General features: G+C 38.1%; 6 protein-coding genes and 2 non-coding genes across 9 annotated transcripts; 5 read left to right on the top strand and 3 right to left on the bottom strand.

Annotated features, from left to right (window-relative positions):
• Window positions 1-4,804: 4,804 nt before the first annotated feature.
• On the bottom strand, window positions 4,805-5,877 carry EMB1513 (copper ion transmembrane transporter). The gene has a single exon (XM_018120700.2). It carries the CDS (start codon window positions 5,803-5,805, stop codon window positions 5,020-5,022), a length of 786 nt encoding a protein of 261 aa, XP_017976189.1. The 5' UTR covers window positions 5,806-5,877; the 3' UTR covers window positions 4,805-5,019.
• A 100-nt stretch (window positions 5,878-5,977) lies between these two features.
• Window positions 5,978-6,048, top strand: TRNAG-GCC (transfer RNA glycine (anticodon GCC)). Its single transcript has one exon. It is a non-coding gene; the product is annotated as a tRNA-Gly (tRNA).
• Window positions 6,049-8,509: 2,461 nt separating this feature from the next.
• On the top strand, window positions 8,510-9,175 carry LOC18597662 (uncharacterized). Its single transcript, XM_007026812.3, has one exon. The coding sequence runs from the start codon at window positions 8,558-8,560 to the stop codon at window positions 9,077-9,079; it is 522 nt and encodes a 173-aa protein (XP_007026874.3). The 5' UTR covers window positions 8,510-8,557; the 3' UTR covers window positions 9,080-9,175.
• A 461-nt stretch (window positions 9,176-9,636) lies between these two features.
• LOC18597659 (putative proteasome inhibitor) lies at window positions 9,637-12,448 on the top strand. Its single transcript, XM_018121955.2, has 9 exons — window positions 9,637-9,951; window positions 10,034-10,205; window positions 10,324-10,473; window positions 10,589-10,678; window positions 11,528-11,605; window positions 11,708-11,739; window positions 11,821-11,884; window positions 11,982-12,059; window positions 12,173-12,448. Exons 1-9 carry the CDS (start codon window positions 9,777-9,779, stop codon window positions 12,243-12,245), a joined length of 912 nt encoding a protein of 303 aa, XP_017977444.2. The 5' UTR covers window positions 9,637-9,776; the 3' UTR covers window positions 12,246-12,448.
• A 150-nt stretch (window positions 12,449-12,598) lies between these two features.
• On the top strand, window positions 12,599-12,680 carry TRNAS-AGA (transfer RNA serine (anticodon AGA)). The gene has a single exon. It is a non-coding gene; the product is annotated as a tRNA-Ser (tRNA).
• A 4,489-nt stretch (window positions 12,681-17,169) lies between these two features.
• Window positions 17,170-20,598, top strand: SIS (E3 ubiquitin-protein ligase RLIM-like protein). 2 transcript variants are annotated; one of them, XM_088806480.1, is made up of 6 exons: window positions 17,170-17,988; window positions 18,607-18,697; window positions 19,183-19,367; window positions 19,528-19,588; window positions 19,705-19,757; window positions 20,369-20,598. In XM_088806480.1, exons 1-5 carry the CDS (start codon window positions 17,866-17,868, stop codon window positions 19,719-19,721), a joined length of 477 nt encoding a protein of 158 aa, XP_088662606.1. In that variant the 5' UTR covers window positions 17,170-17,865; the 3' UTR covers window positions 19,722-19,757; window positions 20,369-20,598. The 2 variants fall into 2 exon arrangements, with proteins under 2 accessions (XP_088662606.1, XP_088662607.1); XM_088806481.1 differs by having other exon boundaries at window positions 17,226-17,988; window positions 19,192-19,367.
• A 992-nt stretch (window positions 20,599-21,590) lies between these two features.
• Window positions 21,591-22,237, bottom strand: LOC108662308 (uncharacterized). Its single transcript, XM_018121987.2, has 2 exons — window positions 21,869-22,237; window positions 21,591-21,764 (listed from the first exon to the last, which is right to left on the bottom strand). Exons 1-2 carry the CDS (start codon window positions 22,215-22,217, stop codon window positions 21,748-21,750), a joined length of 366 nt encoding a protein of 121 aa, XP_017977476.2. The 5' UTR covers window positions 22,218-22,237; the 3' UTR covers window positions 21,591-21,747.
• Window positions 22,238-23,427: 1,190 nt separating this feature from the next.
• Window positions 23,428-27,001, bottom strand: LOC18597658 (rop guanine nucleotide exchange factor 7-like). The gene is made up of 7 exons (XM_018122401.2): window positions 26,111-27,001; window positions 25,913-26,029; window positions 25,592-25,746; window positions 25,009-25,083; window positions 24,639-24,929; window positions 24,200-24,556; window positions 23,428-24,106 (listed from the first exon to the last, which is right to left on the bottom strand). The coding sequence occupies exons 1-7, from the start codon at window positions 26,700-26,702 to the stop codon at window positions 23,609-23,611; spliced, it is 2,085 nt and encodes a 694-aa protein (XP_017977890.2). The 5' UTR covers window positions 26,703-27,001; the 3' UTR covers window positions 23,428-23,608.
• Window positions 27,002-27,873: the final 872 nt, after the last annotated feature.

The raw sequence follows: 27,873 nt of genomic DNA, 5'->3' as shown, positions 1-27,873 counted from the left end.
TAGCACTTCATAATCAAACCCCAGGAAAGCTGTGGTTAACAAGAAATGATTTACATGCAGAAAAGAGGATCGGCCCCAGCTGCCAGCATCAATTATCTTTGAGCAAATTCTGGCAGGTCACCATCTGTTTTTTTCTTTCAAATTCGTTCTTCTAAACTAAAACTGGCAATGAGTTCGACCTTTGATGTTCAAATTTTCGATTCCAAGGTTCAAAATTCATTGTTTCAATAGACCAGCTGTATTTCCAGCCATTGGGGGTATCATTATCATGTAACACATTATGCATGTTCATACGAAAAGGAGGAATTTAAGAAAATATGAGTGCCAATGTCATTATTGACGGATATATTCTGCTTTACTTCTATATGTGCATGGAAGAATTTAACACATGAGCCACATGCATTCATCATGATGTTGCTTTCAAGTAGAAATCCAGAGGGATTCAGGACCAAGCGTTGAGATTTTGTTCTCTCTTTGATTTTATGGACTTATTTGCTCTCTGTACCACAGAAAAAAAAAATGGGACCATTTCTAATCTGAGATTCAACAATGGCGGCATTCCCATTTCCAAATTCCAATCACTCTAAAGAGAAGACTTTTAAGTATTTTGTCTGTTAATAGATTCTGTTGATTTAGTCTATAATCTGTATGATTGTTGTTATTATTTTAACGTTATCATTGAAATTTTAGACGTTTGAACTGACTTTGATCTAAAACATTTAATAAAATCTAATTTTCAAAACTGAATTGACCCAAAGAATACACCCGCTTGTCATCGATACAAGATAAGGCTAAATGCTGAAGTACTTAGATGAATAATCTTCCAGTTTAGCATAACATAATCATTGAAACAGCTGAAGGCAATTCAAGGATAATTAGTGTACTACTTTATGCCTAATGGCCATGATTTGAGACCAAAGTGGCTTTCATCTTTTTCTAGTCTCTTCTCCTGATGTGCTCTGCTTTGCCTCTTTTGTATCTGATAAGTAAGGCTGAGCCAAGGGGTGTCTCCCTGGATGCGGGGGTTGTTGTCTTTCTCTTTCTCTTTGCTCTCCTCTTTTATTTTGTTCAAGTCATGTCTAGTCAATCAAAGCGTCATGATCTTCAAAATGAATCGCTTATTCTTCACGTGCAGATTTGTGATGTTCTTGCATGCTTTTGATTACATTGCCACGAATTCCCAACTTTTGATTGGTGATCTTTGGGGGAAGAAAGGTGTCGGGCAATTGAATTTCCAACATCATTTTCCTCTTTACTTTATAATCCATGGTTGAATATCATAATTTCACGATGGAATTCATTAGCACAGTTTACTAACTCTTTGCTGAATTTTTAAGTCTAATGATGCATGCGGTAAACATGTTTAACTGCACATGTTTTTGCAATTGAATCTCTAATATTATCCAATTGAATTCTTGTTTTTTTATTTTACTCAATAGAGTCATTATCTCGTAACAGAAATATAACAGATGTTATACGTGAAATCTGATGGAACGTGTTAACGAAACACGATAAAAATTACTGACTTGACACCTCCACATTTTGTGTTAATCTCACTTTTTACTGCACATCAGGCAATCAAACAGCAACAAGTGGGTAATTTGGAATCCAAATCTTGTGATTCTTCAAGATTTGTTTGGCAAATTTCCTCCAAAAAGAAAGAAGATTGTTGCTTTAATCTTCTTGCTGTTAAATCGATAAAACAATGACCCATGATCACCAAAAAGGCATCACAGAGGGGAAGTAGGAAATTGCATGATGAGTCGGCAATGCCTTTAATCAGAAGATAAATCCATCAAAATTTCCAGAGAAGAAGACTGTCCCATCAGCCACTACCCCAAGTTCTTTCTTGCCTATTATGCCCACTGCGTTCAGATTGCAACGTCAAGGGATCCCCTTTCGTTTGGTTCCCTAAAGCAATTTCAGTATTACACGGAATAACACCCAGAAACTAAAAAGGAAAAATTACTATGTTTGCAGGGATTATTTAACAAACAGTGTTACAATGACAAAGAATCTTCCTTTTTCACTAAATGCGTTTCCTGTTACTTTGTGGGAATCTACTTATAGTCTATTCCAATCTTCCCTCTGGGTTTGGTAGTTTACTTCTATGGAAGAAATTCCTGATGTATTCATCATCATTAATGTATATGAATGGTGATTGATGATAAGCAAATTGATATTCACGGGCCCAAACATCAGTTAGAAAAAGCAGGTTCACGAACTAAATTCACTCAAGTTTTGAACAAGATTGAATCCAGGAGCCACCTTGCTAGCCACAGGACTCCAAACTTCGGAGTTTCAAGGATTTCATGATATTGTAAAAGACCACGTCCGGTTGTAGGAGTATGGTTCATTGCACCAGCTGATGCAGCTACTTGTAGTAAGGCCCTCGACAAGATCTTGACCAAGCTAACCATGCTAAGTGGTTCAATCAGGAAGCTCCCGATGATCAGATCTTGACTAACTATATAAACTAATCCTAAATAAATTACTGTTGGTGACATATGAAAGTGGCATATCATGATCATGATTACACCTGCCCAGTTTCTTCATAGTGATCAAATAAATAATTGCATCAGCTATAGGCTACAGTTATCAAACTGATATATTCAAGTTCAACTATCTTTTCCACTATTCTAACAGAGCATTCCACAATTCCCAGCTGAAGCCAATGCCACAAGAACATTGGGAATTGGAAAATACAAGTGAAAGAAGGAGAATGATCCGAGTTCTTGTTCTGTCGGCCTGGCCCAAAGATATAACCTAAGAACAAACTGATAAAGCAGATACGCTGATAGATAAGGAAACAGGCCACGAGGGTCACGAGGGCTGACTTGGATGGGTGTTGAGAGGATGAGTTTGAAAACCCACTAACTATTCGTGCTTGAGGCGTGAAAAGGTGGGCAATGTAAGCTGGAAGTGTGGGTGCTGGTTGACTATGTTGATAAGTGAAGTGTGGACACATTCTGAAGTGCGGGTAGTGCCGCTATAATGATTTGCCTTGATTTTAACAGGTACCAACGGGAAGCTGTTGAAATGGGGTTCGAAGGAGATTCGCTGTCATTTTAGACACAGAAAAGAGAGCAGGCAATCCCTCTTCCAGTGGAATGAAACCTACCAGCTCCAAAGGGCAAGGGCAATGGTTTTATTGGTTGAATGTTTGAACATCATGCCAAGTACGAAGAAGGAATAACTCTAGTGGTAGGATAGATCTATTCTAATAAGAACAAATTGAATTTTCCCTCTATCTACAGTGTACATTGAGGAATAAAGGACTGCTCCTGACCATTGACAACTTGTTCAAAAAACAGCAATTTGTTAGTGCCAATTCAACATCTATGAACCTTATCCTTTCAGATTTAGCATCTGCATGCGCGTATATTTTCTGATAGAGAAGGGTTAGAGATATGTGAGGAAGAGTCAACACAAACTCTTCATCCAGTATGTGACAGCAAATGAAATAATAACAAATTTGTAGAAACCTTTTGAGCTTGAATAAGATGGTGACAGAAAATCCTTATGACAGTTCTAGGTAGCTTTTCTTTCTGTTACTTTGATCCTATAGAACATGTTGCAATCACTCCAATCCCAGTGAACCTCAAAAAACACAACTCTTCCCAGTAAGCAAGGCGTCACAGTTATCTAAATCACCTATGATGGTGACTTGCTGGATTTATAGCAGCAATGTATCACAAACACCTATATGAAAGATGATGTCAGATCTTTAAACATGATAAGCCTATTTTTGTAGTGCAAACCTTAATAGCTGCGTTTATGCATCATATCAACAATTGACCTGTTTGGAATGACAAAGGGTGGAGAAATGCAAAGCCTCCACCATCACTAGATCAAGAGCCAAGTCATCAACCATTTTCACACTTTGCAGGGCCAATCAAAAATCTGAGAGGTCAAATTTTCACCAAATTCATAACATGCTCATCTGAACTACCTTTCCAGCCCATAATACCATTATGATATGTTAATCAACAAATATTCTAGTAGACTTGGCAATAGCGCAGGATCAGAATGTTTAAAGTTCTTCAAAATACTATGTATAGAAATCCTTGTGGTGCATTTCAACCTGTTAAGACCAAGTGATTTGCAATAATTCTGCAGCTGCTCAATCTCATCTCTCCATAATCTAATAACTAACACTACATCACAGATGTAGTGGACTAATATATTTCTACATTGGTTATGACTAGTTATCTAGGACCCTGTCCTGTTTAAATTTTCAGACCTCAAATTTTCGTTCAAAACAGAGGCTACATTTCTCCATAATGAATTAATGGAAAAGTAAAGCTTAAACTTCACTTGGGAGTTTGATAGATTTCACACACAACCCTACTCATCATTTGAACCTCTAGCTGATCAGCATGTAGCGATAAGAAACATTGGTATGACTCAATTCAGTCAACCACGTCAAGCAATTCAAGTGGGCTTCAATTCATTACCTACTGATCAAAGCAATTTGCAGATGCAACAAGGTCAAAATCAGAACAAATTTCAATCAAATTGGTAATTTGTACATTGGAATGTTGGCTCATTATCTTTAATCCCTTTACTTCATCTACTTTTGACAAGATTGAAAAAGAAACAAGCAAGAAAGAAAATTGCACTTGGGCATAAATTTAAGTGAGAATGCTTATAATTCATAGATTACTACCGTTTAAGTTTTGATAAAGCATAAAGCACTCGATCAAAACTTTTAGCTGCTTGAACTTATCTACTCTAAATACTGAACTAAGACCAAACTTGCATCAGTTTCAGCATACAAAAGAAAACTAGAGATAGTAAGGAATTTTCAGTGAATAACTAATTATCATTATTTGCATTCAATATAATATATACAAATGTACATTCAACATTGTCTCATCCACCAAACACAATAAATTGCAACACCTTTAAAAGCATTTCATCCAGGAAAAAGTGAGACAATTTGGAGAAGAAGAAGAACATTACCAAATAAAGCACTGCCTATCTACCTTGCTGCCTAGAGAATCTTACCAGTCTCAGTCATTTTTTCTTATTAATCCCATAACTCCCATCTCTTTGCAAGCTCACATCATAAACCTCAGACTTCAAATTACTTCTCTTCTCATCAAAACTACCCTCCCCAGCAGCATCCAACATTCTCCTCATCCCTTTCCTCCTCCATTTAACACCGTTCCTTTTCCCATTTCTCTGTGAATTACCATCTTCATTCTCGGTCTCCTCGCTCTTATTATCAGCCAAATGCTTAGCATTTTCATCACTCTCTCTACTTCTCAAATACGGTTTAACACTATGAACAACCCCTTTAGGAAAAAACCTTGCGGAAGGCAACCCATCAACAGTGTCAAACAACTGGGGCCCATCTCTGTCACTCCACATATCGAAACCGCCAGGTTTCTGGAATCTGTCAGCCAAGACTTTAACTTGCTCGTCAGCCGAAACGGAGAACAAGTTGGGTGCTTTTTCAACGACTTCCCAGGGACGTTCAAGTTCGGAGACGGCGGCTTGGAGCTCGGCTCGTTTGCGTATCTCATAGATGTGGCGTTCACGGGCAAGTCGGGCTTTGAGGAGTTGCTTGGCTTTCTTGGCTTGCATGCGTTTCCATTGCCATTTGGATACTCCACCTGGGTAAGTCCTGGGGCCACCTCCCATGCGGATTACAGTGTTGGGTCGGGTTGGGGTGTGAAGGGAGAGGCTGGAGAGTTTTGTGTGGAGGAAAAGGGGAGTTGGGAAAAGGAGGGATTTTGAGAAGGAGAGGCTTTGAGAAGTGGCCGGGATTGAGAGTTGCATTTTCAGGATTGACGACATTGAATTTGGAGAAAAGAAAGGAGTAAAAAGACTGATCTTTTGTGGCCTTGGGGAACAAATTGGCAACAGCTGCCTGAAGCACGGTACAAGATTGGATCTGTGGTTTGGGTTGAGCAGGGATTATCCATGAATACATGAATATTCAGAGACTAGAGGTGTTGGATGTCAATGAGCACCAGTGGTCTAGTGGTAGAATAGTACCCTGCCACGGTACAGACCCGGGTTCGATTCCCGGCTGGTGCAAAGAGGTTTTTTTCCATTTGATTCTCATCTTACTCTTCTGATTGAACTAAGGGATGCCTGTGTGATTAAATTATGTCAAAGAAACAGCCGAAAAGGTGATTAACAGTGACTGAATTACTTGTATGTCTTACAAAGGTGGTTGAGCAACGCCATTCGCAATCTCTTTGTTCCCTGTTTTTGTTACTACAAGCTAGCTATACCTTTCTTGCTTTGTCCCTTCTCTTTAACATGGTGCTTCAGTCACCATGATAGCATCATGTGAAGCTTCCAGGTTAGAAAAGGATAAAATTCTTCATAGTTAGTCAAAACTAGGTAACTCCCACAATGTGAAGTTGCACACTAATTGTAACCTGTCTGTCAACATCTATAACTTCAATTGGACTGGTTGGGGAGGGATAGAGTTGATCCTGGATTTTAAGGAAGGGCAAAACATGTTCCAAACACAAATTATTGGTGCTCCAGGCTGAGATCAGACCTGTAATGTGCCATCTTTCGAAGCATAATAATTAGCCGAGGGTCTGTGGCCATGTCAGAGGAGCTGTAGTCTCTTGTCGTTTGACAACCAATGAAGGAAGCCATTTGCAATCCGAGAAACAGAAGCTAATGATATTGTTCGTTTGGTTTGATTTAGGAAGGGTTCCAAACTTGACAACAGGGTTCTTTGGAGGCTATTACTGACTGAAGTTGCCTTATTAGGGAAGAGTTTCAAACATTTAGAAATTGAGCTTAGACGCGTGATGGTTCTTGCTGTGTACTGTATCCTGTACGGATTGAGCTGGATTTCATTAACCTGGATCCGAGACCGGTGGAAAACCAGATCATATTTTACCTGACAGCGAGTAAATTTATCCCAACTGGGCAAAGACCGCTGCAGGTGATGATAGTCAGGCCTCCATCAATCCGATTGCACGTGTAATTGCCCCACTGGAATTGACCATCACCATGCAATGAGCTGGCACAGGATCTCCAGCAAAACAATTTTGGGTTACTTATGGTTTGGCAACCTAATGCAAGCTCATGTTTTATAATAATTCTGAAGACAGTAAACTGACAGGACCTTCCTTATTCAAATAAAACTCTGCTCTGGGTTCTTCTCTCTCCAAGATGTTCCCATGCAAACAGCATCTGTATTATTTTATTCCCTTGTTTTGTTCTGTTAATTTAGTGAAATAAATAGCAGCATAAGCTTGCTATGCTAAAGTACCATGTGCTCCCTCGTTCTGTCTCAAGTTTTTGGAGCATCCTACCGCAAACTTAGATTACAAGTTCCTAGGTGAAATTAATGGTCATTTCTTTGTGAAGTGATTCCCTGCTACAACACTACCGACATATATGTTTATTCCTGTATCATTATATGCAACTCCCATATCATTCAATCAACCCCATTATTAGTTCTTGCATCTGTAAATAAGTGTAGTTGGTTGATTTGCATTAGACATGTTTGGGCAAAACTTGATGTGGTTTGTTGAAATGATTGCAATGATAACTGTCGACACTGGTAAATGTACGATTGTCTGCTGAAAAACCTCAAGCAGCAGGTCATGGAAATTTTGAATGTTTCCCCAGACAGGAGATGGTCTCTTGTAATTCTTCAAGTTTACATCATGTTGTTAGAACCATTTGTTTAAACCATTTTGCTCTAAATTTTATGTCCTTGACGGAGATTACTCCAGGACAAGTTATAAAGGAAAGAAATGGGAATTTACAAAATGTTCCCTGTAATCAAAGACATCTTCAGGGGAATGCCCGAATCAACTTAATTAACGTACTGTTGTGCCAACATTCGAACAACATCTATCAGACATGTTTAAGTTGCATTGTTAATCTAAGACTTGCTGAGTTATCCTGTAGAGGAAACATCACCCTCTGTTTAATAAGCTAAATAATAGTGCAACGATCCAAAAGGTTAGATGGTATTCAAGATTAACCATGCTTGCTTTGGCTTAATTTGAAGAGTTATGCAATGCCAAGTCGCAATCTCCCACTTCCATAACTCCTTCTCTCCACCATGCAAGGCTGGAAGTTTCAGAGTATGAGTACTGATTTCCTTCTTGATACCCCAAATGCTGCCTTTCATCGGTTTTTCAGCAGCTTTTCCCTTTCAGATATCAGAAATTAGATCCATTCCCCCCCCACCCCAATTATCACTATGATTAAGTCAATCATACTGCTTAACAAACTTTTACAAATAAACATATTAGAGATCTCGCTCCCCTTGATTAAAGCCTTAGTTGTATTCTAATATCCTAATGCATGCACGTGTATCTTCCTCAATATCCCCTACTCAACAGACAACTCCATAAAAAGAGATGAAGAAAATCGTAATAAATTATGCTTGGAATCTAGCAATGGGAAACTTCCATCCGACCTCATGCATATGGGATTTGTTTATCAGCAAGCTCTTCTGTATATATATATACCCAAACCCCCCACAGGGCCACAACCAGACTCGATAAGATCATAAGACAGAAGCATCTTTAATAACCCATCATCCACTTTGATTCAAAAAATGGCACAGTGTTTTCTTCTTTGCTTGATCTTGGTAAATACTTTTGTGGCCGTGGCTAGTGAGAATGCTCAAACCATGCTCCGGTCTAGTTTAGCTGATGTCCAACATCCTCCAGCACCTGCTCCATACAACAATGAAAAACCAACCACAGCTGAAGCACCCACAGTAAGGAAACTTGGAAAGCACCAGCCCAAAGTAGTCAAGACCTTTGGCAGTGCACCAGCTTCTAGTCCATCCCAAGCTCCCCAACCAGAGAAGGACATGCACCGGATTGGAGAAAGCCCCTCCACAGGTCAAACTGCGGCTACCGTTGAACGAAACAATGGAGAAAATGTGAGTGTCGAAGGGCAGACCATCCACCTACAAAAGCATCACCGTTCCGTGGACAAGTCTGTTGCCGGGGGTGGTGTGATCCTTGGAGGTCTTGCCACAACTTTCCTGGTGGCAGTTATCTGCTATATAAGAGCAACTGGAAGACACAAATCAGAGACTCATCAAAGTACTACTGAAACCACTAATTGAATTGTATGTATAGAAATAGATGGTATTTTAAATGCCGCCACCTGTTTAAAAATGTAAAGAAAATCAATTGCAAGTTATTTGCATATGTGCAGAGAATCAACTTTATCTTTCACTGAAACTGGAGGCTGTTGGCTTCTTGCTGATCACAGGCGTGTATGACAAAGGGGCTTGCTCGCATTAGTTTCATCTGCTATTGAGTTTGTGATTAATCTAGTTGACCTAAGTTATAGTAAAAAGCTTAGATTAAAAGGGTAACTTCCAATATCGATTTACTACCAAGTTTGCCCAATCCTGATTGGAGAATCAAAATTTGCAGTGAAATTCTAAACAGAGCAGGAACTTAAACAGAGAAAGGCCATTACTGCCATTTCGTGCCAGCCCAAAGTCCAGTAACAATTTTCCATAGAAAAAAAGGGTGAAACTTCCTTGTGAATGACAACTTGGTCTCGTGTCTGTAAGCTTTGGGCTGCGACTAAATCAAACAATGGGCCAACTCTTGGCCTCAGAAACATTAACAGAAGCCAGTGGAAGTTGAACTGTTTAATGTTCTTGCAGCATAAGTTAACTTCACCTTTTTAACAATCTGAAACCACGGACCACTGGGCTCTGATCGACCGCGAAACCTCCTATTTTTCTAGACTTCATCAAAAAGCTCTTAAGAAACCAGTAAATTACAATCCATCGAAAAGCTTAAAAGATGTCAAACGAGAAATCAGTAATGGCGGTGATTAGAGCAGCTAGACCTTCCTTTAGGAACGACCACGACAAAATCGCTTTCGCCGTTCACGCCTCTTTTCTTTCATCCGGTTTCGTCCTCACCGCCACTGGCCCTCCCGCTTTAGCCGACAACGCTCTCTCCTCACCCTCTCCTGGTATTCCACTTTACCCTTTCTCTCTTGATTGTTGTTATTCGTCCACTTTCTGTCTGTAAGCTGAAACAGTGTCGGTGTTTAGATGAGGTCGGAATCGATAACTGGAACGAATTTGATGATCATTACGCGTTTGTATATACGAATCCCGAGAAAGGGTCGAAGAAAGTGTTGGTTAAATGTCTGGTAATGAATGGGAAATTGCTTGTTGATGCTTTCGCTGATGGCGGTTCTGAACCCGTTCATCTTGAAATCGAGTATTTGTCTTTTCCTTTTTCTTTTTCTTTGTTTAGTTGAAACTGTCTCGAATTTGTTTAATGTTTTTGGTTTGAATTAATGGTATTGTGGCCTGTGGGGTTTGTTTGGTCATTGCAGCATTGATAACTATGTTGGGGAGAATGGGAGTGGAAATTTCTCTGCACAGTATAAGAATTTGGAGAAGATGGTGAGTAGTTTGGACAAAGAAGTTATATCCAAATTATATGGTAAATCTTCAAAATCAAGTTCATCGAGTGATCCTCCTAGGTAATTAAGCTAATTTTGGCTTAGCCATGTTACAAGGAGCTGCTAGCAGCGTTTCTAACTTTTGAATTCTCCTGAAATGCATAATTTTACATACTGTTTTCTTTGTGTTGTGTAGTCTAGAAACAGGTGAAGGATCGAGGCGTGATGTAAATGATCCTGGTGTTAGAATTAATGAACCTGCAGGCCCTCAACCCCATCCTTCAGGGTATCTCTTGCACTCTCCTTATCAAAATTGGTTTAATCCAGTTGATAGATAATTATTTATAGCATCTGCATACTTCTTTTTTGTATAAGTAAGCTTTTATTTTATCCCAAGAAGTGGGAAAACCCTACTATAAAAGTGTACAAATTGCTGAGCAATGAAATGCAAGACGAATTAGAAAAAGCATCTGCATACTTCATTTGGGTCTTTCTTGATATTTTTTTATCTCTACGTGAACTGCAGTTTTCTACTTGATAACCTTACAAATATGAAACTTATGGTACATTTCTGATTGGTGCAACAAATCATAATCATGTATTGGTCTCTTATTTATTTGTCAAAACTTAATTACTGAGGTTAGACTTATGTTCATATAGGTAACCAAGGTGAGATAACGCATGACATCTGTTAACCAACTTGTAGTTTTAGAATTCTAGGAATTATGTGGTTTCTGGACAATGCTTTCATACATGTTAGATTTACCAATTTAGGCAAGGCTCAAAAGTAGCTTTCGTAATTTGGCTCAAGTCCTTTCTAGAACCAATTATTTGTGCATTATATTAGAACTCCATATCAGTGATTGCTATGATAGTAACTGTTATATAACATTTTAAATAAGATTGAACATGTCTTATAAACCCTTCTGAATTTAAAAAGGTATTATGAGAGGAAAAGAAAGGAAAAATAAAGGAGTTAAAATGCATACATTTAGTATGAGAGGGTAGATTTTTTTTTTTTTCAGTTCAATGAACTTTTCCACATGTATGGTTCTAATCACTTGTCCACATATCTCCATTATCTTCCTCCCAAATAGCTCATGCACTCATCAAAACTATAAGGTTTGCTTTACAGGGTAGTTGTTCCTCCAATTTATCCTATGGGTGGTAGTGATCTGTTTCCTGGTCCTGGTGCTGGAATGTATCCTACCAGGTATATTCAGTCCCAAATCAGTGTTTTATTGGCCACTGTTTGTGGACTTGTTTGATTTAGATTTTGACTTGAGTGTGTTTTTATTTGTTAAATGGCTTTCAGGGGTGATTTTGGTGGTGGTGGCATGCTTCTAGGTTTGTAACATATGTCTTGTACTGTTGGTGAATTGCATGCATAGTTCTGTGACTTAATTATATCTTATAATGTGGAAGCAGGACCAAATGATCCTCGTTGGTTTGGTGGAGTTGGTGGAGAGCCTGGTTTCCCTGGAGCACAACCGTGAGCTCCCTCTCTCTCTCTCAATCCATCTCTCTTTGTGTGTGTTCTGCTTACATTATACTGGAGATTTTATTTTGGATTGGATTGTTTGAAACAGGGGTGTTCCTCCTGGTGCACGTTTTGATCCATATGGCCCCCCTGGTGTTCCTGGTTTTGAGCCTAATCGATTTGTCAGGTGCATCAAAACTTGACATTTCGCAATTACAGTTTGGACCCATGGGGTTGATTCTGATTCACTTATCATACCAGCAATATCGTGACACTTAATTGCCTTCTTTTCTCTTGCAGAAATCCGCGGAGACCTGGGGGTGGTACTCATCCTGACCTGGAGCATTTTGGAGGTGGTTCAGGTTTTATTTAGATGTGTCTGAAAGGTTTCGGTGTCCTTTTCATCGCCCCCCCTTTTGAGCGGGTTTTCTGTTATGGTGATGGAGAAGGATCTAAAGATTGTACTTGACATAAGATGCAAGTTATCCAGCTGTATGAGGTTACTAATCTTGTGAATGTAAGGAACAACTATGTCATATGGACAAATTTATCAAGCAAAGAGTTTGGTAAGTCAAATATGAGCATTTGACTGATGCTAACAGAGTCAAAGTTTGAGAACCTTTCATTATTAGAATTGCAGAGAAAGTAGGAAAGCAACAAGAAATCAAAGTCTAGCAATCAAATTTATTCCAGTGATCCCAAACATGGCCAATTTTATGGCATCCGGTGGGCGTGCCGGAGTGGTTATCGGGCATGACTAGAAATCATGTGGGCTCTGCCCGCGCAGGTTCGAATCCTGCCGCTCACGTTTTACTCAATTTTCATTCATCCAAAGCCTGCAGATCATCTTTTTTTTTTTTTAATCGTTTTTTACAGGGAGCTTATCCTGAACTTTGTTTCATGGAAGTTGCGCCATCATTACAAAATATTCTTCCTCGTCATCATTCATTTTAAAAAATAAACAAAGAAATGAATAAACAAATATCCACCAAACCATCTCACACTCATAGTCAAGTTCCCATCAAATCATTCATCAGTTGGGTACAACATAAGTAAGTGGTTGAACTGTTCCAGGGCCATAAACTACCCAACCAAATCACAGGCATCCCTGGTCTCCCCTACCCAGTTTTCTTCATGCTCATTAAAGTTTCTTAAGAAAAGGATTCACTTGAAGTTCGTTCAGATTGCAGTAATGAAAGTTGATTTTTAATCGAAACCCAACTCGTTCAACTTTTTCATTAATCATCATAAACTTACGGTCAGTCAGGTCTTACTCTTCATCATGTTTGCACCAAATTTAGGGGCGAAAAGAGCTTGGCCCTCCATCAAATTTATTAGCGCAGACCCAAAGCTTAAAGTCTAGCCATAAAATAAAACAGAGGGCCAAAGATCACTCATCTATACGATGTGAAATTGTGGAACGTGGGAGACCCTCTGCTGCACAATTTTTTGATGAGCAGTATAAATCAGAGCCAAGCCGAGCATCCCATGTGTGCACTTTCATGTCTTGTCTAGTCGTACAAGTAGGGTAAGGTCGTGGATCCCACATTTGCCCACTGACTTAACACAGGAAGTTTCGACCCAGTTCTTTGCCTTTGTCCAGTTTCCCCACCTTCTCTCTCTTTCTTTAGAAACGTAAACAAGTTGGAAACGTGTGGCACGTCTCCTTAGTTTTGTTCTCTAGAAGCCCCCCTCTACTTTAAATCCGGGCACTTTAGTTCAAACAAAGAAATACAGCCACCTTTCTAGATTAACAAATACACATGATGTGACCTGCTTCTATTAAATTAAACCCATCATTGAGTCTTGTTTTATTGCTTATGTTCAGTTCACCCCCTTCTGATTGCCTAGGAGACTACATTGCTAAAAAATCCCTCACTCCAAAGACACAGGGAAATGGATAGATTCCAGCGCTTTCTGCTTCTGCTGTTGCTTGTAATCTCAGTTTCTGCATCTCAGGTGCCCCTGGCTTCAGAGGCAAGGCCACTATCCATCCTGCCTGATCAACAAAGTAAGAATCCGGTTCTATAGTTCCTGCAGCTTTCAGTGATTGCTAATGCTTTCTCTGTCAGTCAGACTTACATATGGGGTTGTTCTTTATCTAATTTGCAGGTTACTCGAAGATTTTTGCTACTCTTGGCGTTGTCTGCAAGTGTTGCGATGGACCTGGAGGTGAATGCTCCACTACTTGGACCCAACCCTGCTCTCAGCTCAAGTGCCTGCCTTGGAAACTACATTAGAGTCTTTCCCAATTTTTGTTCTCTCTTTTCTTCCCCGTTTTGGGTTTTATGTACATGTATCTACATTAATAGATACCAAAATATTGGATCATGTTCACCCACGTTGTTGCTCACTTTGAGAGCTTAATTTCCAGTATCCGAATCATGCCCTGAAGCTAATTAAAGCTTCAAGCTTCAGAGCCTTTCCCTTCTGATTTCTGACAGCAATCATTATGCTCTAGAACTTCACTTAGATTGTACTTCAAAGGTCCTTTTGAGCAACTTAGTTGTTCAAATAACTGGGTTCCAGCAAATACTGATCTATACGCGTAGTTGGCCACCAAGGCTAATGGCAAATTCCATCTAACAGCAAACCTTGGGTGGCTGACCTACACTCAATAATCTGAACAATTACAAATATCATTGACTTGGTAAGTCTTTGTGGGACGAAGCAAAGTCTATTCCCATGCATTGATTGGGTGATCAATAAGTCATAAAGGAAGCATTTGTTGATTATTTTCTCCATTTTTGCTATTAAATCAGTTCCTATCTAAGCTACTTATTATATACGGTGTAGAAAAAGAAGAAGAATAAAAAAAAAAGGGGTTTAGGTCATTGACTCCGTCAATGAAAATGTCTTTTATGAAAATAACAAAAGCAAAAGAATTGTAAAATTCTAGATTATATTATATTTCAGTGACTTTATTTTCTTGTTTCTTGGATTTATTTGGTAGTAATTATTATGTTCACATTCTATTTTTCCAAACTTTTTCTTCAATCAATAAAGTGTATTGCTAGGTTACAAGATATTTAAGATTCCTTTTAAGACTTGGGTATCTCGAAAGTTTGAGGAAATTGCCCGCAGTGATCAAATCAAAAAAACCAAAAATTCTCTTCTTGTTCCATATTCTTTTCATAATTATGTGTTACGTGTCTAACAAATTTTTTATATTAATGTCACTTTTTTTCATTAAATTATTTGTTTGTACTATTTGGGTTTAAGGTTCAAGATTTAAAAATTAAGAGTTTTTTTTGGATAATATAAAACTAGATATGTGAAACAAAATTATGAAAAAAAAAACACAAAGTGAAGTAGGAAATTTTTTCAAGATAATAAGCTTCTTTCTTCTTTTTCACACAAGTTTCTTTCTTCTTGTTCACACGACAATAAAGAAATATAAATAATATTTTTTGGTTTTGAAAGAAAAAAAATTCGAATTTTACTATTTAAATCGAAAGTCATACATCAATTAATAAATTAAATATTTAAATATAGATAACTCAAGTTATTCCTTAAAAAAAATTTTAAAAAAAAATTCAATTGTTGCCATGATTCCAAAACAAGGGAAATTGTGGATTTGAAGCCCTGACCAAAACCAGGCCTGCTGCCTGCCACCTCCAGGCTCCTGGCCTTAATACTCTTGGGCTTATCATCCTCTTCTGTCTTCTCCACCCGGAAGCAGCATATTGGGCCTGGACGAAGTTTCTTCTGTGATATAAAAAAGGTAAAACAAAAGACAAGAAATGGAGTGTAGACAAAGCGCACATGCAAGTCATCCTCCTCGTCGGCACTCGCCGAATTGGGACATCGTTGTCGTGCTCGTAACGTGTTCTGCTTTCCGTTTTTTCTTCTCTTTGTTCTTATCTGTGGGATAAGCATTTTCAGTTTTAGCTATAGCTTGCCCCTTTGTGCTCTTCTAGTGCTAGCTGTTGCACTTCCATCCACACGATTTCACCCATAATTTTTCCTTATCATCAGTTTAATCAATTTCAGGTTCCGATAAATCTTAATCAAAATGAATATCGAGATATTAACGAATATTTTATGATGGAATATCTTATCAAATAATAATATTTGAATTGAAGCATTTAAAAAAAAAAGAATATCCTATTGTTCACAAAATCTTCCGAAATTTTTTTTATCGAAGGAAGATAATATAGTGTTGTATTTGGAAACAATAGCATTTAATGGTAAGAATCTTATCGTAATCAGCAAGAAATTTAATCAGCTAACAGGGTTGGATTTGTCAAAGATTGGTTTCCCTATTTTTGTTTCCATTGACTAATTTGCTTATTTTATCTTTGCATTTAATGTGATGCTTATCCTTAACTCACTGCCATAATTTCATTACTAAATAAATGAAACTGACCATGATAACTCAAAAGCGGTTTTCCCATTTGATTCCTATACTAATTTGATTGGAAATATAGCATGAATGGTATAATATGCAAGGTTATAAAAGAAAAATAAATAAATTAAACAAGATCTTCATAGAATTTTACCTTGACAACACTGTACCATTCAATGCCTTGAGAAACCTGTCAGATTCTAGGACGACGACACTCCATGTGGCTCAGGATTGGACACATGTAGACCATGCGGCGACCCACAGTGGCAAGAGTCGACACAACTCCCTCCCTGACCCCTCCTGCCCTTTTCCACTTGGAATTCCTGTTTGTCTCCTTCGGCTCCACCTTGTCCTCTCTTGCCATGTGGACCATTCCTCTTCATCACTAGGAAAAAATTTCTGAAATTCTATCATTGTTAATGTTAATCAATCTCACAAATGAGAAAACTTGCTTATCCAAAACATTGGGCCCCTTTCTCAGATTTGGACAATACCAACCGATTTCTCTATAGATATTTGTGTACTAGTTGTATTCGTTAAGATTAATTCGAAATCTTTATAACATATACTCTGTGTCTGACACTGTTTATCCCATCTCGAGTTCATGTAACATGGTCATTAGTTCCAAATAAGCAGTGGAAGTCCTGGAACCTGAGTGAATGAAGAAGACCCACCAGGGGCTGGGCCGACAGGATAAAGAGATAAGGTCATGAGGGGGAAAGGTCACCGATCAGGTCAGGTCTACTTCTATCTTGGCCCTGTGCCTGGATCAGGAAAGTAGCCAAACTAGAAAACTAGTTAAAGCAAGAGCAGGAGAAGTCAAAATTGAATTCAACAGGGAGAAAGGTCCTTTTGCTCTTTTTTACCAGGAACTAGTTGTCACGAGATCATCTTTTTCTCAACTCATAAGGTTTTAGAACCTTATCTATCCTATACGAGATTGAAACTCGAGCCAGGGACTTTGGAAAGGAAAAGGAACGAGGGGTGGGGGAATTGTTATTATCCACTAGGGTGCTCGTGGCAGTAACAGGTCGGGACTTGGATCCAGGACCCACGTACACAGTGATTGCACCAGGTGGCATATATCTGTCTGCCTGTCAACGAAGTAAAAGGACCGAGAAAACAGAAACAGAAACATAAGGCTGTAAGGTGACAGGTCGGCGGCGACAAATAGGAAGAAACAGCGGACACTCTCTCTGGGTCATCAAAACCATAGGAGAGTTGCTTATTTTTTATGATTTTCGTTTTCTTTTCTTTCTTTTAACTCGACCCGAAAAGTCATTGGCTTATTTTAGTATAAATTGGTAAGAGAGGAGGACGGTTTCGTTTCTCTCTACAACTAAATAAAAACTACTACAAACAAAGCGCAATCTTCACGTGTCTTTCTTCTTCTTCTTTTTTTCTTATCTCTTTCTGTTGCGTACTGTTTTGTTCTCCTCCTTCCTTCCTTGTTTTCCTTTCCTTTTTTTTTCTTTCTTTCCTTCTATAGTTCTCTTCTTTATCTTTCCGTTTTGTTTCTTTCTTTTCTCTCTTGACGGTGCTTCTTTCAATCTACATATCTATATAAACGTATCTCACTTGGGGACTAAGCAAAGATTAATATAAAGATTGATAAGACACAAAGGATAAGTCTTTTGCTGAGAGAATGGAAGGAAGCAAAGCAGTGGGGTCGTCTTCTTCTTCTTTTACTTCAGAGCTCTTTGGTTCGAAAGAGTCACCTTCATCTTCCACAGGGATTTTCAGGTCTATATTTGCTCCTCCATCGAAGGTATTGTTGTCATGTTCAATGAAATATTTTCTTTTAGCCTATTGGGGTTTGAATTCTCTTTCTTTTCTTTGGTATTCAATATTTTTGTTAATGGGGTTTTTGGTTTATGTCCCATGGAGTTCCAAAGGTTGAATCTTTTTTTGTTATTCAATTCTAATTGAGTATTTTGAGACTATTGCTTTTTAGTTTTTTCTTTCTGAATAGGAAATTTTCTTTTGTTGAGCGTTACGAGATTGATTAAAGGATTGATGAGAGCAAAGGATTTGAAGTGTTTTTGGCAAATCTTAAAAGTGAGGTTGTCTCGGGCAGTGAAAGGTGAAAATAAGACTGCCAATGAGAGCTGATATAAACGTGATTGATGCTTAAAACGCTTAAGACTTGACATTGTTTCTTGTTATTTGGTATTTTCCCCCCATAGTTTCTTCCTTTTCAAATGTACTTACTTGATATGGTATTTGCCCTGTTCTCTCATAAGTAAATATCTGCATGGCATGCCAGTTCTCTTTTAAGGCCGATTGTCTCGTTGTGCTTTTCTTTTGTCTCAATCTTTTAATAGTCTGGTAAGCTTTCTAGTTTAATTATGCAAGTTTTAAATTCTCCTGTCTGGTGTTGGTTCAGGTGTTAGGAAGGGAGTCTCTGCGTCCTGATTTGATGGCTAAAAGGCAGGATTCTCCGAATGAGGCCGGGAACACAAAGCCTGGAGCCCCAGGTTTGTGCATCAGTTCTAGCTTTTACATGGTTTTATATTAAATCATACTGATCTTTAATGTTTTCTATATGTAAGACAAGATTTTGAGTCTAGTATTACTAACGTAAAAAAAAAGGATTGGTTTTTCCTTTTTGCTGAAATTCCCTCTCTTGTCTATGGTGATTGAATTGACAGTATTTGGTAAAAATCATAAAGTTAAACGTTCTCATGGTTATGATCACCTCTAGTTTTATTTGTTGAATAGCAAATTTACTGATTTATCTGTATCATTCTTGTGATTTATACGATTGAATTGAAGCAGCTGCTCCCAATTACTTATAGCTCAACATTATATCTCATTTCTACCCTTTTTTTATCAGATTTAAGCAAAAGTTCTTCACAGAGAGAGAGAGAGAATGATGCTGTCTTTGCTTGTTTATTTATCTCTGATTCTGATTCTCTAGGTAGTTCTTGAATTCCTGAAAACTCTATCTAAATCAACCCAGTCTTGGCAGGTAATTTTTCTAAAGAACTTGAAGCTGAAAATCAGAGCATGGCAAATAGAGACATGAGTTCCATTTATCAGGAGCAAAGAGTACAACCATGTCATCTATGTTCATCAATCTACTATGGTGGCCAAGATGTATACTCACATCCCCAGAGTAACCAGGGCTCTGGATTAAACTCTGTGGTGAGCACAGCAAGTTGTCCTATAGGCATGAAATATCTAGTGACTGGAAGAACATTTTGAGCATTTTTTTTTTGCACACAAATCTGGAATATATTCAAGTTTTTAGTTTGATCAGTATTTTTGTTTAGGCATCTGCTAACATGTTTTCATAACTTTCTAGTCCAAGAAGGATGGTGGTGAAGATGATTCAGGGAGTGCATCAAGAGGAAACTGGTGGCAAGGTATGACAGTATGACTGTCTGATGTGCTATAAGCCTATAGTAATGAGGAGCATAGCGGATAACTTTTTAACTGTAAGGTTGAAATCTTTGTTAATTGTACATTTCCTTTTTTGCAGGGTCTCTCTATTACTAAAAGTTCACTTGCTAATCAGCATACTTATTAAGGTACCTTTAGTCAGATGTTCACTGGAATTATATGGATCTTCTTCTTGGTTCTGCATTAAATCTGTTTTTCTTTGCTAATAATAACTTAATTGCCAAGACCTTTAAGATCTGAACAAAACCTTCACAAGTTCTCTTTGAGTATCAGTCGTCCGGAGTGTTAGACCTAGCTTGGATTTATCTTCCATTACTACTAGTGAACTGATCTTTAACGGTATTTTGTCACCTTGGTCCAGTTTGAAGTATTTTGGCCAATTACTTGATTGCTAGAATCAAATTTTCAGATATACCTGTAAAAGTAAAGTAATTTAGGGTCTAAAACTCTGTTTCTAGATGATCAAATAATATAGTTTTGTCGTGAATTCTATGATCTAACCAATGCAATGAATGGACTCCATGCTCAAGCTGCTTTCCTTTTTTTATTTTTCTTATGTTTGATCAATCAATTAATATCCCATCCTACGACTCTCCTTCTCTCTTTCACCCCTACAAGAAGCCAAGATACACGGGCAAAAAACAGAAAATAAGTATAAGTGGCGTGTGAGTTACTTATGTATGACTCATGATATCCCCTTTTTATCTTTGCATCGTTTTCTTGACTTTATCCTTAACAGGTACATAGGAAGATACATAGCAGTTTAATCTATCTCTTGTTATGTGGGAGGTAGTTATAGTAGTCAGACGCTGCAGACAGCTGGCCGTTATTTGTTTCTCCAGCCAAGCAAATATAGTTATGTGGTCTCCCTTCTTCACTGTAAAAGGATGTGATGAGACTTGCTCTTTTTTTCTGTAAAGGATATCTGCTTAAGTGACTTTGATATGTTATGATGAATTACAAACTTCTGCTAGACTATCTGTTATTGATGGCTGAACTCTGCTTTATGTCATCATTTTGCCTATAACAAGAGGATTGAATTTGATTATTATGAGATTTTTGGTTACTGTTTTACCTAATTTTGAATTTGGAAGAAAACTTGTGACTATGGGATGCTTCATGATAAAGTAAAAGCTTCCTCCATGTCTCTTTTCCCTCTTATTGAATGTTAATCACTTTGTTGGATAATGATTATCTTGTCTCTTGTCCGTGACATGGAACTCCCATGAAAGGAAGATTTAAGGAAAAATTTTCCTCTGCTTAGATTAGCTGCTTTTGTCTCTTGATTTGCAATGCCAAGAACATAAAATAAAACCAAGTTTTTCACCAGGAGGTTTGAATGATTATTTGTCTAATACCAAATTGGAAAACTCTAACCTTTATGTAGCTATAAATAGGTCAAAAAAATGAATCTGACAGAACATATTCGTTTTGTCCTTGTCAAGTTTTCTTTGTCGTTTGAGATACATGAAAGCTCCTCTTTGCCAGCTCATGACCAAGATTGCCTAAAAGGATGCCACGAACCATAAACAGTTAAAGCAACCTTCAATTGGGTGTGGCCCAGCTACCACAATTATGTTGCAAAAATTCCACAATTTTGTCTCCGAACTGTCCTGTCTATTCCCTATCTGACCCTAAAAGATGTCGACTCTTTTAGTGTAGGTTATTCCCTTCCAAAATTGCGACCCACAGATTAAGGCAGCCTCTATCCTATCAGTTGGTGGGACAAATGCTTTAAAATGGTCGTTTAAGAAAGTTCTGGTCATTAAAGAAGACTTACATTGGGTCAGGACAAATATTCTGCAACCACATGTTTATCAAAGTTTATTAGGATTTTTGATGATTTTGATGTTTCATGATCAATGCCCGTCTCCAATGGCAAACTAATCATGCCTTTCGAATCAGTTTTGTTGCTTCTCTGTTGGTTTTCTGAACTGAGATTCAAAGGGTAATGCAAGCAAAAGCTAATAAAAAAGAAGAAACGTTCAATTCGTATTATTGTTCGAGGTAGATATAAACAAGCTGCAAGCATTTATTCGTACAGAGGGCAAGCCTAAGCTACATAGTCACCACTAGAACAAGTGAGCTCCAGCAAGCAGTCTTGAGTCCACAAATTTTCCCTTCAAGGAAGTGTATATGCTGCAAAACAAGCAGTTATGATATATGTTAGGATAGAAGCGATGATGTTAATGAGAAAAGAACAAATTTTAAAGCAAAGATGGAGTAATGAAATCATGACTTACGTCCACACTTGTAACCGACTGGACGGTTTGCTATGTTGCAGCGTTTTGGGATTGTTATGGCAATCTCAGGCTTGATTCCGGATGCTTTAGCAGTGTTAGAGAGCATAACGGCACAGAGACAGCTTGGGCTTCGGCCTATTTTCCTCACCTGGTCGCAGCAACTGGCCGAGACAGCAGCGTTCTGGTCTTGTGCTGCTTCAGCACATGGGGCTAGCTTCAATGTCTCGTTATCAGGAGATGATTTCCCACATTCCCCTGCTGCATCAACCCTTTCTAGCCCCACAATGCTGACAAGCACAATCAATCCCAGAAGACAGACCAATTTCAATGCAGCTGCCATTTCTCTCATCTCACCAATGCAACAATCCTTCTTGCAGCAAACCCCTCGTCTGAGTGGGTATTTATACTATAACTTTGAGCTAAAAAAGAATTGCACCTCCAGCCCACTAATGGTAATGGAGCTGGCACTAGGAAGAAGAGACAATTTTATTATTGTAGCACTCTGCTTTAAGAAAAATGTACGAGCGTTATCTAGTTCTTGTTTAGTCCAAGTTCTTGTTTAGTCCAATCAAAGTTAGGTGTATGCAATAAAATTATCGTATTCCTTCGTGTAGTTCCGACATCTGTAATCATCTCAACGACAGTGCACAACCTCGAAGAGCACACCTCGAAGAGCACACCATTTAGCCACTTCAGGCCGCTATTTTCTGGAACTGCATTGCCAACTACAACGGAACAGAGTGCTTGTGTCCAATCAAACTGCCTTTTTGTGGGAAACGTGTAATCAGCTTACAAGCAATCAACTACCCAATCTTTATTGGTTACTAGGAAGGCCTATCTGCCGATACACCCCATCAAGCAAATTGGGGGATTTCAATCCTATCAATATCAACATTGGTTAATCTTTATTTATCCTTATTTTGATTGAAAAGTACTTGTTGGGTGTTATTAAATAATAGACGAGCATTGTAAGCAAAAAAACACATTTGTGAAAGCTGTTGCTATATGTCTCAATTGTTATCATGGTAATTTTACATAGAAGGTTATTGACGAAGAACTTGAAAAGTTACTAAATAGTTGAGAAATAGTTGAGGGAGGTTATTGGTTTTGTATAGAGGAGAAGTTACTAAAAATGCCATACAAGTATATGATATTTCAGTGGTTCAAAGGCCCCTGGCTGTCCAGATTGTTCATAGCAGTGGGTTTGGGTGTTTCTATTTTCCTTTCTTCTGTCATCCTGCAACTAGGAGATTTACCTGCATGCAGAAACCTCAAAGGTACCCGGGGGCCTTGGGGCTCATTTGAACGATGAGAAACTAGAAATATAATCTGTAAGACGAACCCCTTGAGCCCAAGAACACCCCCAAGTCTGCTAAATATTAAGATGAATGGGCTTTTGAGCAAATGTAGTCATTAAAAGTAGTAGATGAACTAGACATTGACATCCAAGTTGAAGTGTCTTTCTGAAGTTTGCATAGAGTAGTAAACAGGTATTCGATGTTTCCATCCTACTTTTTATCCGCAAAATGTTCTGCCAGGAACATCTTTGAGACAGTAAATGATGCCCTGAGAAGTATGAATTACTCAACTCATTATCATTATAGACATCTGGTTGCAATACAATTTGAATGATAGGGTGAATGTTCGCCATTCTCAAGCACCTTTCTATCTCTACCCAAAAGTAAAAGTTAAAAAAAAGAGTCAGCTGAAAAACAGGAAATTGTTTCATGATTTGCAACATCAGGGCTCTTTCTGTGGAACTGGCTCCTCTTTTGGTAGGCCGACCGCCTCTTTTAGACATTTTTCAAAAGGTACTGGTGTTTCTTGAGCTATGTCTGAACCTGATTCTGTTCCTTCATTTGAATTACTGCATTCCTTCCCTCTTACATCAATACTAAGATAATCTGTCAAGACTTTTTTCACACCTATCCCACGCTGTTGAAATTTGCTGCTTGTGAGATACGGCGATCTTTCTCCCTTCGCAGGGCTAACTAGCTGTGCTGGTGAAAAGTTTGGGGTGGTAAATGCTGTTCTATAAGGAGTGCTTGAGAAGGGCACAGAGTATGGAATTGAAAGACTCTTCTGACCGATTACACCAACTCTGGTCAATGAAGAGAATTGATCTGAATGCTTGGTCAAGTCATCAACGTAGAGCAGATCATCAATACGTGCCACAATGTTAAATGCGAGGCTCTCCAAAACTCTCGAATAGCTTTCCAAAATGGATTTCCCAACATCCTAAATACATCGTAATTTTCATCTATTAGCAGGATTTTTGTAATTAAAGGCATTTTTAATAACCACTCTCAAATTGGAATATGTGACACAAACCTTGTTGTACTGAATTTTGCTCATATCTAATGTGGTCTGGGGAAGACCAGGGAACCGCTGCTTCAAGCAAAGCAAGAGACTTTCTGCGCGATCTGCAAGTATTTCTCTCTTTTCAGCATCAACCATTAGGTCCTTGACCATTTCCCATGATGACTTTGAACTGGACCTGGTTGTGTTGTTGACAGGTTTGGAGTTGGTCTTTTTGCGCCATAAATATATTGAGGCCTCCACTCGGTTGGCAATCTCTATAGCTTGATGCTCAGAGGACAAATCGAGGCAATCAAGAAGACATTCAGGTGTGAACAGATCCGATGAAATATATCGATAAATGAGATCTCCCAAGCTTGCTCGGCCATTCTGAAATAAATTTGTAGCAAATATTTAATGACCAACACTTTCTAGAACATATAACGCCAAATATACATTTACGTTCTTTTACCTTGGGAAGGGATTCTAAATATGATTCAGGAACTTCCATGTCAGCTAGAGTAATACTGTTGATAGCCATGGCAGCTTTTAGGATCTGGTTTGTGCAGTCACGTTTATGCTGCAACTGCTTTCTTGAATTTTCATGAAGGCCTCCTGGAGGCACTCGAGGCACAGGAAGCCACCATTTTTCTTCTTGGCGCTGAAGGGCTTTTCTGAAAGAGGTAGATCCATCTGCCTCTGGGGCTAGAATCCCTTGGTCAACATACCAGAACTCTGTATCGACAAAACTATCTAATATCTCCTGCAAAAATGATGTGATATTCAGAATAAACTTCTTAACGGAATCATTCCACATCCTAATAAGAGTTGCTGGATCTTACAAGAAGCATGTTGTCCAATTTTCTTAAAGCTGGAAGATTAATGTAAAGATCCGATCGGGGCCTGCAAGTCATGACCTGAAATCACAGCAACGAACCATGAAATTGCTTAAATAACATATTGATAATTTTACACCATGCACCGGTAAAACTTATCTTTTAGCAGTTATTTTTCCCTTATGATTAAATAAGTGTGCTTAGGGAGTAGTCCACCATTAAAGGCATTTGAATTGCTTCAGAAACTACACATGGCATTGTAAAACACAAATCCACCACTTGGGTAGAACTTGTTCACTAAAATTCAAAAACTGCTGATGTCACTTTTCAGAACCTGGGTTGTTTTCCATCCTGCACAGTAGTTACTGACTTTGCTAATTTCTGGAATACACTTTTGATAAAACTAGTCAAGCAATTTTATTTATATCTGGACATTCAAATGCAGCTTTGAAATGTGATCGTATTTGCAATGGATTTCTAGATTTTGGTAACAGAAAATGATTCTAGCACCTTGTGTTGGCTGGCAATTCAAGGATGCTTCAGAGATTAATGGTCAATTTGAAAGGGGGAAAAGTTTAGATAGCTTTACCTCAAGCTTGCTTCCATCTGGGAACGTCTGCCACGAGGGTATCAACTCAACAATGTGATCACTGACAGAAAGAAGCCATTCCATCTCTCTTCGCCACATTGCTTTCTTCTCAACTGGTAGTGGTTCTAACCTCCATATTTGCCCAAATAAGGTCGCTGCAAAATTAAGGCAGTGAAGGAGAAGTAACCATCAAACAAAAAGCCAATACCAAATTAACCAACAAAAATTAGAAACAAATGCTCACATTGACAAATCAAATTGATAAAAACTATCTTAGAAAAAAAATTAAAAAAAAGAAACAAAAAAAGATTGTTAACATACCACAAAGATTGGTGATGGCATTTGAAATAGCCAAGGCTGTGCAAACACCATTTCCACACCCTGACATATCTTCTCCAAGCAGCAATTTTGCAAATCTTTCCTTCATCAACTCAATCTCTATAACCCCATTAAACAAACAAGTTAACAAACTAATTCAAGCAAGGGAAATATACTCAGAGACATATAGTCAATAAATACCTGAAACTGTGGAGCCTTGCTTCTCTAATTTCCTATCATCCGAAGGGGGTTTCTTTCCATCTTCACTACAATTACTACTGCTACAGTCTTCTGTCTCAGCATTTTTCTGTACTGGCCAACCCAATGAAGGTGGTGAAGCCGACTCCTCCTCAGAACTACTGTGACTGTGTTCCTCCTCATGCCCTGTTGTTTCCGATGTCAAAAAATCAGAACTTGAACTACTTTCACGACCCTTGTCTTCAAGCAACTTGGCAAATGTCCCCATTTGAACCCCATTTTCATTAAAGCTTTCATTTTTATCTTCAAATCCCTCGCTTTTCTCAACCAAACCCTCCATCTCAGCTTTCTCTTCTTCAAAAAAACCAGGCGAAGCACAAAAAACAGAGTTGTTAACAATCATGCCACTATACTCTAACCTCTTCAAGCAACACCCATTTGACTCTAAACCCCTGTAGCACAAGCTTCTAACAGATTTCAAAACCCAAAAGCTTTTAGCTTTTAACTCTGGTACAGGCAAACAAAGCTTGAACTGGTAATGCTGTTGTTGGGTGGAGTCTACTTGCTTTTGGTGGGTGAAAGCTCCGTCATCCATAAGGCTGCAACCATGTCTACTTCAGTGGGGCAAGCAAAATGGAAGTAAAAACAACAACAAAAAGTAGAAACAAATTGGGTGTGGGTTTTTTATCTTCTCTCTCTGTGAGAGAAAAAGTGAGAAGCTTTGGCTTCTTTATAAGTGTGGAGTAAAGCTGGCTATGATTACTGAGGCTTGCTCAAACACATGATTGAGAGAGCCTTTCACCTCTTGAAACTATTTAAGACCACCCCAGTTTTTCCCTCCCCCTTTTTCCTTCTTTCATATATTTAATCTGCTGCAATTCTAGTGTTTTAAAGCAGACAGATAAAAGGGTGAATAATCAATCTCTAGGCTTTTGTTTGAATGATAAAGCAAGATTGATGGGGAGTCGTGTAGGCGACGGATCTATCCATATAATGCCAAACCCTTCTTATTAAAGTCTTAATCCTTCATTATGTTTCTTAACTTCCTAAGTTACGCTAGGCTTTTAGCTTTCAAATTTTGCTTCATTGCCAGTTCTTTCAAGTTACTTAACCCCTTTTGTCATTTCGTATTTAAAATTAAAAATCAGTTAAATATCCATTAATTTTGAGAAACCCGATTAAAATTTAATTACTTATATTTTATCTAAATCGATAGTATTTGAACTTAATTATAAATATTTGTAAAAAATTTGAGTTTAGAATAAAATTTTAATTGAAAATTAATTTTAAAATAATTAATGAACTTTAATAAATATTGCATTAATTGTAAGTAATCTACATTAATTATTTGTTTTTATTTTTGTTTTTTTTGAATAAAGGAAGGAAGGTAACTTTTATGATGGCCACGCTCCACTTTGGTCTGTGACTCATGCAAATCCTCTTGGCATTCGAAATGTGAAAAATTGGAATCTTCTTTTCCAAACTCAAAAATCAAACCTTGTCAAATCTTCTTTTCCAATGGTCAAAAAAACTATGTGAATTGTAGTAAAAGAAACTCCAACAGAGTTAACTTTTTTGGGTTTTATTTGAATTAAATGTGAATTATAAATATTATTTTAATTTTATTACATATATAATTTCATAATATACAAGCAATAGAAAAGAATTATCTTTTTAAAAAAATAATTGAAAATTTCTAGGAAAAAATGGTCGGCTCATGGCAACCACATTGTGAATTTGTGAAGAACACAAAGGATAAGGGAAAG

Source organism: Theobroma cacao, chromosome 5, assembly GCF_053813885.1.
Source record: "Theobroma cacao isolate CCN51 chromosome 5, ASM5381388v1, whole genome shotgun sequence".
NCBI classification, from domain to species: Eukaryota; Viridiplantae; Streptophyta; class Magnoliopsida; order Malvales; family Malvaceae; genus Theobroma; species Theobroma cacao.
The sequence above is the reverse complement of the archived record's forward strand: the minus strand, read 5'-3'. Positions and strand labels throughout refer to the sequence as shown.

What these genes read in the sequence shown, in the direction of transcription:
- LOC18597662 (XM_007026812.3), top strand. Translation starts at nt 8,558, where the DNA reads ATGGCACAGTGTTTTCTTCTTTGCTTGATCTTGGTAAATACTTTTGTG.
- EMB1513 (XM_018120700.2), bottom strand. Translation starts at nt 5,805, where the DNA reads ATGTCGTCAATCCTGAAAATGCAACTCTCAATCCCGGCCACTTCTCAA.
- LOC108662308 (XM_018121987.2), bottom strand. Translation starts at nt 22,217, where the DNA reads ATGAGAGAAATGGCAGCTGCATTGAAATTGGTCTGTCTTCTGGGATTG.
- SIS (XM_088806480.1), top strand. Translation starts at nt 17,866, where the DNA reads ATGGAAGGAAGCAAAGCAGTGGGGTCGTCTTCTTCTTCTTTTACTTCA. An exon ending in TATTTGCTCCTCCATCGAAG is followed by an intron (nt 17,989 to 18,606) that starts GTATTGTTGTCA and finishes GTGTTGGTTCAG; the next exon opens with GTGTTAGGAAGGGAGTCTCT. An exon ending in GCTCTGGATTAAACTCTGTG is followed by an intron (nt 19,368 to 19,527) that starts GTGAGCACAGCA and finishes ATAACTTTCTAG; the next exon opens with TCCAAGAAGGATGGTGGTGA.
- LOC18597658 (XM_018122401.2), bottom strand. Translation starts at nt 26,702, where the DNA reads ATGGATGACGGAGCTTTCACCCACCAAAAGCAAGTAGACTCCACCCAA. An exon ending in AATTGGACAACATGCTTCTT is followed by an intron (nt 24,930 to 25,008) that starts GTAAGATCCAGC and finishes TCATTTTTGCAG; the next exon opens with GAGATATTAGATAGTTTTGT. An exon ending in ATTTAGAATCCCTTCCCAAG is followed by an intron (nt 24,557 to 24,638) that starts GTAAAAGAACGT and finishes AATTTATTTCAG; the next exon opens with AATGGCCGAGCAAGCTTGGG.
- LOC18597659 (XM_018121955.2), top strand. Translation starts at nt 9,777, where the DNA reads ATGTCAAACGAGAAATCAGTAATGGCGGTGATTAGAGCAGCTAGACCT. An exon ending in CCCGTTCATCTTGAAATCGA is followed by an intron (nt 10,206 to 10,323) that starts GTATTTGTCTTT and finishes TGGTCATTGCAG; the next exon opens with CATTGATAACTATGTTGGGG. An exon ending in GAGCCTAATCGATTTGTCAG is followed by an intron (nt 12,060 to 12,172) that starts GTGCATCAAAAC and finishes TTTCTCTTGCAG; the next exon opens with AAATCCGCGGAGACCTGGGG.